This window comes from Mus pahari, chromosome X (genome assembly GCF_900095145.1).
Source record: "Mus pahari chromosome X, PAHARI_EIJ_v1.1, whole genome shotgun sequence".
NCBI classification, from domain to species: Eukaryota; Metazoa; Chordata; class Mammalia; order Rodentia; family Muridae; genus Mus; species Mus pahari.
Genome location: NC_034613.1, coordinates 88,919,304 through 88,931,300, shown reverse-complemented (window position 1 = coordinate 88,931,300; position 11,997 = coordinate 88,919,304). Strand labels below are relative to the sequence as shown.

At 41.6% G+C, this 11,997-nt stretch overlaps 1 protein-coding gene across 1 annotated transcript; it reads left to right on the top strand.

The window, feature by feature from the left end:
* Positions 1-266: 266 nt before the first annotated feature.
* On the top strand, positions 267-5,727 carry LOC110314026 (doublesex- and mab-3-related transcription factor C1-like). Its single transcript, XM_021188501.2, has 7 exons — positions 267-340; positions 2,090-2,247; positions 2,538-2,593; positions 2,900-3,036; positions 3,841-3,907; positions 4,083-4,212; positions 5,118-5,727. The coding sequence occupies exons 1-7, from the start codon at positions 318-320 to the stop codon at positions 5,150-5,152; spliced, it is 606 nt and encodes a 201-aa protein (XP_021044160.1). The 5' UTR covers positions 267-317; the 3' UTR covers positions 5,153-5,727.
* Positions 5,728-11,997: the final 6,270 nt, after the last annotated feature.

The window sequence follows — 11,997 nt, the reverse complement described above, 5'->3', positions numbered from 1 at the left end:
GATGGCTCCAGGGACAGACAGCTCCCTCCAGGAGTTCTCTGCACAGATCTGCTGAGCTGCCCACCTTGCTGGGTGTGGAGTGTCTAGCCTGGCCCCTGAGCAGCTCAGACCCCGCCCCTCCCTAGCTCTCAGCCCCAATCGCCTGGTTCCTCCCTGTTTCAGCCTAGTCCAGCGGGCTCAACCAGTGGATACATTTCTCTGAGTGGCCTGTGTCCTAATTCCCGCCCCTCCGAACTGTCTTATTACTGTCTTTGCTGTTCGTCCTCACTCTGGACAGCCCAGCAGCNTGAACACAAGGTCCCCTGGCTGAACTGAAAATGCAGAGGCCTTCGGGTTCCCGGTGAGTGGCCCTTCTGAGGGGTTTCCACAGACAGAAGTGCTCCTGAGGCCTGTCTGTGGTCTCCCCATCCAGTTAGGACTGTGATGTTTCTCATGGCTCTCAGGAGGTGCAGGGTCCAAATGCTTTCTCCAAGTCCGGAGTCTGTGNGGGCNGTGGCGCCCCGAGGCCCCTAGCTCTCCTGCCTGAGGAGATTGCTCTCAGCAGGTCTTGTGCATAACTGCTCCTGTGTGACACCTTCTGGTGGGTGGTAGAAATATTTGGGGGCCAGGTACATTTCTATAATGTGCAGGACAGTGGCAAGGTCCAGACATANCCTTTAAAAGTTACCAGTTTAAACTTAGATCTGTGACTCATTTCATGTTACCTCTAGGCCAGCCGTTAGAGCCATTGAGGGTTATTTGCTTTTNAAAAAAATTTCATTGGGGAAATCTGTTGTTTTTTTTTTCCTGTGCTGTTTCCTGATATAATTTTTGTAGAGATTTGGCAGTGTTGGTTGTGGTCTTCCTTAGAATTCCCTGGTGTGTATGTTCAGCCCTAAGGTGACTCCGTGCTATGGCGCTTACCATCAAGTTGTGTACTGACTTTTTTTTTCTGGAGTTCACTCCTCCATCTTTGTCCTCCATCACATGGTGTTAGCCATTTTGGGTCCTACACATTGCCATCGAACTCTGAGCAATAACTTTTCCTTTTGTTAATGATTACAGCGAGNGACAATCCTGAACTTTTGATGTTTTTGATTGAAGAGCTTCATACTTCCTTTTATTTTAATTTTTCTTAGCCATATTTTAATACTTTTCTGTAACCAAATCTTTCAGTGATTGTGCCAATATTCTCAACAAATACTTTGTCTATTGTACTGTTATTGAAGACTGTATTAAAATATTTTGAGCATCCAGTTAATTGAATTTTAGTGTGTTTGTGTATACTAAAATTTTCTATTCAGTAACCTTGTACAGTATTTCTCACATTTAGGGGATGACTTTTTTCTGGCGTGTAGATTTTTTTCCTGTATCAACTGTTTTGTCACTTTAAAAGAGGATAATCCAGAGGTGTTTTTTTCAATTGTTTGTTTGTTAATGGAATGCAATTACCTAAGAAAAATTCTTACTGGTCACAGGACAGAAAACAAGTGCCTGTGGAATGTTCAGCCATAACTGGTTTATCTGTATGATATGCTCTTCTCTCCCCACCATGCCCTAGGCAACTTTTTGAAAGAAGAGGCAGGAAGTTTTCGAGACCCAAAAATCTGAAAAAAAAAATAGGGCAAAGCGGTGTCTTCTGCTTATGACAGTACCACTGTACTTTTGAACTCAAAGCACATAACCAGAAGAATGTCAAACCGGTCAATAATCTAGCATGGTTGGGGAAGGGGGTCATGAATTTCCACACCTAACTGAAAGGTTATAAACAATAGATAATTTTCGGGCTCAGGGGGAATCTGTTTTCTCTAAAGCTGTGACCCTGGTCAGTCAGCCATGTTCCTATGGATGGTCCCATATCTAGGAGTACATTTTTTGGTGCAACTTGGGAGATTCAACTTAACCCCCAACTGAGTAGCAGATTGTTTTGACAGCTGTTACAGCCATGGTGTCACCATCCAAATAAGGGAATAAAATCATTTCTGCCTCTTCAAGTCTTGGATGTGTCAAAATTATGCCTTCTTTTCCTGTGTAGAGTGTCTGGGAAAGAAAATTATCAGGCTTCTTCCACATGTAACTAACATTAGGTATTAAATCCCCTCTACTTTAGGGAACCACATAAGGACCTTTCTCCTGTGACCCCCTCCAAGAAGGAGGAGGCTACCCCATTAAAGAGACGCCTGGTTGAGAGACATAAAAGGACTATGGCTGCTGCCCATCCATCGCACATGCACGTCAAGAAACTGGCTGTAGAAGAAGGAGTTCGCAGTAAGTGTCTTTCACTAGGTGGGGTACCTGAACTTGTAGGGGGAAGCATGAGTTGTTCTGTCACCAGTGCCATTACTGACTTGCATTGTGGCTTTCAGCAAGAACTCTCTGGTGTATAAAAATAAAATCAGTGTCAGGTACCAAGTATTTAGTAGGAGAAATGGTTTGCCAAGCATCAGGGAGCTGAAAAGATCAATAATGACTTGAGAACTCAGTATGGGTGTGGGATATTTTAGAAAAGGGATGGTGGAGGAGGAAGTAGCAAACAAAATATGACTCTTATTTTACAGCTGGAAAGAACACTGCACACCAGATCCAGGCCCAGGTTGACACAGCAACCCAGGAGGTAAGGAGAGTCTATTGCCTAAGGGGGATTTCCTCATTAGCCAGTACCCAGAACCTTTCTACTATATCCCAGAGAGAGTTCCCATTTCCAACTGTTTGACCTCCTCCTCTCATGGCACTGGAAAAATTAGTCCTCCTTGGGCCTCAGTATTTGCAAATAAAAGAAAAAAAAGTAAGATTGAGTGGTCTTAAAGGTTGCCACAGCTCTGAACTCAGTTCTTATTTTCATCTAAAGCTATTCTCATACTTCAATCTCTCCATATACATCTGGGTGCTTGATTCTCATATTTGGTCTCTGCCACCTCAGGAGAGCTCCCAAGGGCCTGTGCTGCTGAACCAGCACCCAGAAACAACATCTGTGCCATATACTCCAGAGACCGTGGGGCAACAACGGATGGTTTCCCTTTCTGGGGAGCCTCATGGGCCCTCCGCCATGCCAAGCATGTGAGTACAACAAGAGACATGGAGTGTCCTGTATTTGGGAATTCCAATGCTGTGTTTAGTGCCATGAGAGGGGGACAATAAGAAGATGAAGGTAAAGGAGTAGGGTAAGGAGAAGGCAGCAACTCTGTCAAAGAGGCAAGGACAGAACATTGTCACATTTCACATTTTCTTTTTTATTCATAAGGGTCTGGACAATTGACTATTTTTCAAAGTCTGTGTTTCTGAGCAAGTGTGTTTGTGAACACAATCTATATCTATAGCATTAGAAAGAGGACTAACACAAGGTCTACCACATAAGAGCCCCTCAAAAACAGTGAAAATGTTATTACTTTTTGACAGAGATAGATGGTCCTGTTGAGATGTTGGAGTATTATAAAGAGGGCCACAGGACCTAAGGGAAACGACTAGAGGCCAGCAGAAAAAAAATTGTGGAAGTAAATCTGAGTTGTCTTTCATGGCTAGACATACACGACTGTGTAAAATGTAGGCAGGATCCAGCCACCGAAAAGGGATGCTACTTACATACCTTCAGTCACTTTCAGACTAAAACACAGACATTGTGACTCGTCATCATCTTCACTGTAGCCCTTGGAGAAAAAAAGCCAGTACAAATTATTTTCTCAGAGATACATGTAAAAGAGGGATAGAAAGGAAAATGAATCTATCAATAGGAGGGGTTTGCCCAAAGTGTGCAGTCATTTGGATTCCCAGATATCCATGTTGCAAATCTCTGCTATTCTGTGTACTAGTAGTACATGTCCATGAGAACTTTTAATCCCCTGGCCTCTCCTCCTCTTCTTCCAGGTGTTCAAGCCTGATTCTTCAGCCCTGTGCCACCACTGACCCTATGCTACTGCAGCCACAGGTCATGGTAAAGACTTGGGATTCAGAACAGGGGGGAACAACAGGCTTTGTGGATAGGGACTCTAGTGGACCAAGTGGAGGTAGGGGACAGCTGGGAGAAGCTAGGTGCTAGAGGACCACTTGTCATAGAAGAGGACACAGATTTCCCTAGTCTTCATTCTCCCATATCCTTTCTTCTGCAGGGTCCCAGTGCCTCCAACCAGGCTTCAGTTTCTGCTACCTTAGAGTGGCAGGAGATGCTGGAGGCTGCTGAAGCTCTGCTGGCTCTGAAAAATTCATCTCAGACACGTCACCAGACCCGTGGCATGCCAGGTATGTAGGGATATTTGAGAGGTGAGAGCTTTAAGTAGTTGGGAATCCAGTGTTGGTGGTTTTAACCAGCTCAGAACCAAACATTCAAGTTCCTAAGGCTGACTGGAGAGAAGTTGTTTCAGGGCCACTAGGTCAATCTTCAGGTTACTACATGCTTTGTTCACTAACAAATGGCTTGTGTCCTGACATCAAGAAACAGGTAGACTGATGTCCCTGAGGTAGCAAAGTCTTACTTCAGGGGAGGCAGTATATCCAGTAGAAGGATTAGAACTATGTGCAATGATTCCCAATGCATGGTTGTGGTTGTATCCCTGACCACTGTAGACCGAGGACTAAAAGGATAAGGAGGATAAGAGTCTGAAATGGATGCTGACTTAGAGCATCCTCATGTAGATACAGAGCCTGGGCAGTCTTAATCAGGTTAAATGTGACCAGTGAGTTTCAATGATTTCCTCAAACATGAAGGGCTTCATGAGTTCAGAGGAGTGTTACATGGCTGGGGAGTCTGAGATAAGAGGCCGCACACTGGTGAGACAAAATTATCAAACTGGCATGTGAGTAGGAAGCCACTCTGGGTGGATATGCTTGAAAAAAAGACAATTAATGAAGCTGGAGAGATTAATTGTCACTGAGGTATAGCAAGGAGTTTAATGTAGGGTGGACCAGCAAATCTGTGGGGTGAGGAAATTCCTCAACTCAATAAGGATTCTATCTAGAGACACCAGGTTTGACCAAAAGGGATCACTAACTGTGACTGAGAGATGGTAGAGCTAAGAACAGAGATAAGGGATTATGATGGGATGGGTGTATTCCTGTTCTTACTGAAATCTCTCTCTCTTTCTCTCTCTCTCTCTCTCTCTCTCTCTCTCTCTCTCTCTCTCTCTCTCTCTCATATACACATAAAGTGAAGAGAGAGCTGAGCGGAGCATCACGTATGTGATTTGGCTCTGGACTTTGTCTTTCTGTCTCCAGGTACTGCTGGAGAGAGGGGACTGCAGCTGGCCAACCCCTCTATGCCACCAAGGCCTACCAGCTCTGGTTCTCTGCCTTCTGGACATCTGGATTGCATGTCCTTCTTGACTTAAGAACCCAGACTATGAGGCCTCGCTAGAGCACTGCCTGTTTGATTACTGTTTCAGAACTTGCAAAATGGCTCCTGTCCAAAGTGCTTAATGTGTTTTTTAAGCCTTCAGGTATTTTATAAGCTTTCAGATCCTTTTTATGATGTAGGGCAATTACTTGGCTTTCCTATGTTCTTTACCCCCATCTGTAATTTCTTTGGAAGCTGGGGCTTTTTATGTGTCTAATAAAATGCTTTGTGCAATCTAATATGATCAAACAATCTATCAATGGGGTTCTGAGTGGTATCAAATGCCAGTGTTTTCCTTTGTGTGCACTCACTCGCACACCTATCTGCACACTACTGTACTTAAAACAAGCATGTGGAAACATGAGGATTTTCACATTGCATCTAGATTTGTGTGTTACCAAAAATAAATAATTTTGTAAGGCATTAAAAAAGTATGTTTTTTTATTAAGCGGCATATCATGGAAGACTACTTTGTTAACCAGTTAGCTCAAAATCAATTCTATTAAAGCATCAGGCAACAGATTCAAAAGAGCAAGCATCAATGTCTTTCAGAATTTCACAGCCCTTTTATTTGGTGCCCAAGTCAACATTATGCAGTATTTAATGGGATAGCTACCTCATCCTTGCATGATGTTCTGTATCCTCTAATAATGTTCAAATTCAACGCAGAAATAGAGACCTTACTAGACGCACAGAAATCTCACCTTTCCTTCCATGTCTCTTCTCATTTCATTGCAAATTATTGATAATATATATCCCTGCTATTACCTTTTGTCCTGATGCTCTGTTAATAAGAATTTTGATATTCTCCATCTGATGGTGGAAAAATCAACATGAAAAAAACAGGATATTGAGCAAGACTGAAAAAACATCTCACTTCTACTTCCTTGAGTAGTTTCATGGATAAATGTTCTCTAAGTCCATACTTCCACAGTGACAAATGATTAAAGTCAAGTATTCGTTAAGGAAGAGCTGGAACACTTAGCTCCTGTACTGGGACTGACGTGGTATACTGGCATATGGATTCAATGTTCTGGGTTATTTAGCAGCTATATGACAAACTAGTTTCTATCTTGCCTGACTTGAAAGGCTGCAGGAAATAGGTTGACATTTGGAAACCACTCATAACAGAAGCCAGAAGCATTTAAGAGCTGCAGGCCTAAAAAGCAGGCTACATGGGAACAGGAAACTAGGAAAAGCTATATAGGTAATTGAACCTCTGGTCCACTGGCAGCAGTCTTCCTGTACATTAAGTGAGAACTCAGGACTAGGAGGGACCTCATGAACGACTGAAAGGAAACACACCTGTTAAAGGTGAATGAAGTGGTGAATAATAGGACTCAATGAGTAACTAATTGCATTTCACAGTTTGAATTGAACCTTGTGAAACATATCTATTATTAGCTTTAATTCAATTCTCAAATTTTGAAGCCATAGAATCTAAGAAAGCAGGCAATAGAAAAATATAGAATTGGAATTCTTCACCAAGCAGCAGTTGATTTAGATCATCTTCCCCACTGAGGCAGCCAACACAGAATTACTGCTGAAAATGACAGGTAGAAAAACCATCCAGGTAAAGAGCTGGCAGCTCTAAACAGTTGGACATTAGGCTCATACTAGGTATTTGATAAGCAGAGCACCTTATAGGGCCTAATGAACCCCCTTGAGGCCAACAAGACAAAGACTGCCTAAGTTCTACTGTACAGCAAGGAGCACGGAGTACACACGCCATTCACTGGATCAGCACTGGGAATATCAGTGGATCTTAACTTACTCCCTGATGTCACATGAAAGTGATTGTGTAAAACTGTGGCCCTAAAACCACAGAAAGCAACAGCTGCACATCTCTGGATGAATTTAAAAGGGAAGCAAACTTTCAATGACATTTGAGTTGTATTAACTACTTTTCTCTTGCTATGATAAAACACCATGACCAATACAGAAAAGGGGGTTTATTATGGCGTTTGGTTCCAGAGGATTTAAGGGTCTGTCACAGCAGGGAAGCACGGCAGCAAGCAGTTGAGGTGACAGCTGGAGCAGGAAACAAGGCTCACATCTTAATTTTTAAGGACAAGCAGAGAAAGCATACTAGAAGTCGCCTGAATCTTTATGTTCTTAAATCCTGTTCCCAGTGACATACTTCTCCAGGCAAGGTCACAGCTCCTAAACTACTGAAATAACTCTACCAACTGGGGACCAAATGTTCAAATACCTGCGACTATAGGGATATTTTTCATTTAAACCACCACATTCCACTCCCTGGCTCCCATACTTTCATGGATATCTAAAAATGCAAAATGCATTTTGTCTGATTTCAAAGGCTCCCATAGTCTCAACACTTTGAAAATCTAAAGGCCCTACTGAGACTTGAGGCAATTTCTTTGTTTTATTTCCCCTCATTATGTTTCCATTTATCCAGCCCTAGCCTCAAAACAAGGACAGATTTGTACTCCCTGTAAATCATTCTATCTTTTAAAAAATCTTTTCATAGATTGTTTGTGAATTTCACATCATGGACCCCAATCCCACTCATCTGCCCTTTGTATCCACCTTTTTTCCTTTTTCTTTGCAACCTCCCCTACAAAATTAAATTAAAAAAACCTGAACAAATCCAAACCAATAACAAAAACAAAAAACAAAAATTCTTTCCATAGAAGCTGTAGTGTGTCCACACATCTTTATTTGAAAATATTCATTGAAAAAAAAAAGGATCTGGTTCAAGTCCCCTGGCTCATGCTACACTATTAATCCTGGATCCTCATTGGGACTCCTCTCAGATATCCTGTTGTTGCCCTGTGTCATGGAGATCCTGCAGCTTGTTTCTGCAGGACCAGCCCCTTTATGTGCTCCAGCAGTTCATAGATGGGGTAGATGTTGGGATAAGCCAACTCAAAGCCCTGGATTTCGGCCTGAGTAGTAGCTGAGCTGGCTAGCCTGCCAGCACTCTCCAGCACTGCCCCAGCTAGCTTACGGGATGCCATTCCACTGCTATGCTTGAGTAATCAGCAAACCCACAGCCACACTTATGCTGGCAGGGCCAGCTCTACTGTGTTGCCCAGGCAAGTTGCAGGGCTTTCTCTCCCTCCTGAGCCCTACAACTGGTGAGTCGCTGGGCCAGCATTTCTGCTTTGATGACCCAGGGGTCAAGCTCTCCCATCTGCCACAGGTGGTGAGGGACAAGGGGGTTGAGTGTATCTCTCCTGCACCCATGCCCCCTCACAGCAGATAAGTGGCATGATGAGTTCTCCCTTGGGCCTGCCCTCGAGGCCTGCTCACCTATGCCTATGTAATTACATCACACAACATATCTGGTATAAAGGAGTTTGTTTGTGGGAAAGGAGGGGAGTGGAGACAATGGGGAAGTTATGCTTAGTGGTTCTCATACTAAAATCCCAGTGGCATCCTTTGTCATGGTGCCCATATCTTCTTAGAGACCTTGGGGTGGGGGTTACTGTTAGGATTTGAGAGTCTCTGTCATAATAAGTTTAATAATATTAAATTCCATATTCAGCAGGTCTCTGACAGACTTGAGGGCTAGTTCCTACCACACATATCTGAGTTAGACAATCTTGGCTGTTTTTAGCTATCTGCCCTTAATTGTACTTTGCAAACATAAAACAGGAGACTAAAGCTTAATCTTGTAATTAACTGCATTAGTTCTTTGGATTAATTCAAATGTATTTCTGAACACATTAAAGGATTTGATCATTTATAAACTTACTGACTAGCAATTTGCATTTCTTCATTATGGTAGTTTTCATAAGACTAGGACTTTAGGCTCTGTCCCTGTTAGGTATGAGCCTCAAAAATCATGATTTTTGAATTGAAACTGTTCTAGAATCAGTAAACATAATCCACAAAGATAGTGGGAACTTTTCTGACCTTTATATGGTGTAAATCTTCAATAAAAATTTAAAAAGACTTTAAAATCTCTCAATTAATATTGTTTGTAATATTAAAATAAGGCACCCTTTTAAGAGTGAAGACATAGAGCAACAGTGTAAATAATTTATCAAGACAGGACAGAAACCATATAAAAATCTTATCCCAATATAAAGTAACTTTTGAGTCCTGCTTTCCAGGTCTGTCACATGTTGTTTTCCTTAACCAAGATGGCAATGAAGCCATAACTTTCACCTCTTTCAGCTCTTAAGTGGGTAGCCATATGTTTGTATATATCCCAGAATAGAATCATGTCACATGGTTTAAGATTATCTGAGCACAAACTTGCAATTATTAACCCTGAGTTATGAGTTTTAACCATATCAAATTTATAAGTCAATAATCTTGTTTTTAACCCTGGACTTTAAAACTGAAAAGGGTGAACAATAGCCCTTTCGCAGGACTATTAATGAAGTAGAACAGTATAAAACAATTTTAATATTATCAACATTTAAATGACATTTGAAATTCTATTATGTTAGACCCAGTGACCAGAAAATCAAAAGGTGAATTAAGCCTAGGTGGCTGACAGCAGGAGAAAGAAATAGCATTCATTCACACACTCAGAACCAGTCAGAAACAAGCATAGAGTGGTTGCATACTAGCAGAGACATAAGTAGTTATACATACATTTTTAAAATTATCTTTTAAAAATCTGAATAGACTTTTATAACCTTGATATTTCATCATCATATAATGAATATTTCAAACCAAGGTTGAATCATATATACAGCATGTTTTTATCATCACCACACAAAAATTCATACCAACTTAAAATATGAGACAATGCTTTCTTAGTCTAAAAGAAGACACAACAATAGAGAGTTCATTAGGTCTAAGTATATAGAGAATATCTTATGTCTGTATGGATGTGGCACCTGTCAATAATAAATCTGATGGCCTATGGCTTAGGCAGAAAATAGAAGGTTGGACATCCAGGAGGCAGAAAGAATTCTGGGATAGGTGGGTGATCTGGCCAGGAAGATGAAAGGAGGTGGACGCCTGGTACCTGAACACAGGTAACCAGCCACCTGGCAGAATGGAGGTTAAAATAAATTGGTTATCTTAACTTATGATTCTAGTCAGAGAAGGGCCTTGCTATATGGCCAATGTATTTGTAAATATATTTTGAGTCTGAGTCTTATTTTTGGCAGCATGGGACTGGGAAGAAGAACCAGACATAATTTCAACAAATGGTACCCAAGTAATACAATTGGAATCCAACCTTATACCCTGGAAGGCCTGGGTAAATAGTCAGGATACCAGGACAAAACATCTGGCCTCTGAAAGGAAGAAAGGAAGAAAGGAAGGAAGGAAGGAAGGAAGGAAGGAAGGAAGGAAGGAAGGAAGGAAGGAAGGAAGGAAGGATAAAAACAGACCAAAGCCAAAGCTTCCCAGAACAACAGATGATGAAAGGCTAGGAAGATTTTTTTCTAGCCAAGGAACAGGAACCTGCAGAGTTAGTACAGAAGGAAGCTTTTTAAAGAAGCCCCTACTGGATTTAAAAACAGAACCTAGAAGTTGTGGCTTCTCCCAAGGACAGAGCACAGCTGTGGCCAGGGGGAAGGAACCAGCTCCAGGTTATACACAGGCCGAATGCAGAGGCTGATGGCAAACCCTGTGGAGACATCTAGGAGAGCACAGCTATGGTATAAGCCACTCTGGGGGTCTCCCAAGCTTGTCACGGTAGATCAGCCCAGTTCTGTCCTATGGGAATTAATGCTCTGCACTCATAGCAAAGGAAATGCAGCCCCAGGCTGGCTGCTCAGCCAGAATGGGACAGAAGGTTAAAATGCTTCTCCCTGTAAACAAAGGGACAGGATGTGGCCAGGCACAGTGCAGCATCTGAACTAAAACAGAGCAGACAAAGGAGACAGAGACAAGCATTTCTCTCTGAATTCTAGACCAGGCTGGTCTACAAAATAAAGTCAGGGAGAGACCCCTCCGCTGAGAGATATACCCAATTAGACAGTCTAAAATTCAAAATGACACATTTTTTCCTTTAAGTTACTATGTAGTTTTAGAAATGTCCTTAGTAATTTTAAAGAATACATATCAATCTTGAATTTATACAAAGAGAAAGGGAAATATGAGTATATTTATCTGCATAAGGTATGTTTATAATTCCAAATGAAAAGATAATGCTTTTCTGTTTCTAAGAACAGCATTCTGTCCTGGGAAAGATATATTCTGTTGCAATGTGAGGACCCAGAGTTGGGATTGGGGCAGAGTTGTTTTACTTTTATCCGGTAGAAAAACAAAAGCTGTGCTCACAAAAGGTAACATGGGGTAGAGTTTCACACTACTTTGAACAGCCAGAATGTCTCCTTGGACAGTTTGCCTCCCATCAGAGAACTAATGGAGTGTCATACAAGCTAACTTGAAACAGGGTGCCATGCTCATATCAGCAACCATTATCTATAAACATGGGCTCCCACGGGAGAACTGATTACAACTCACACTAGTGCATGACACATACCCAAACCAAAACCTTACAGCAGATGTAATGCTATTTAGGAATATGCTTATACACTAAATGGAAGGGAATTGAGATGACGTTGAATACAGAAAAGGATATTAAATTAAAAGAGAAAAAGTCAAGATAAATATATCCACATAGATAGTAATCTCTAGAGGGGAAATAAAAATTTATATAAATATTTCAAGAGTACATAGATAATAAAATCCATGCCTTTTTACTTATTATTATTTTCTTTATTTACATTTCAAATGCTATCCCAAAAGTTCTCTAT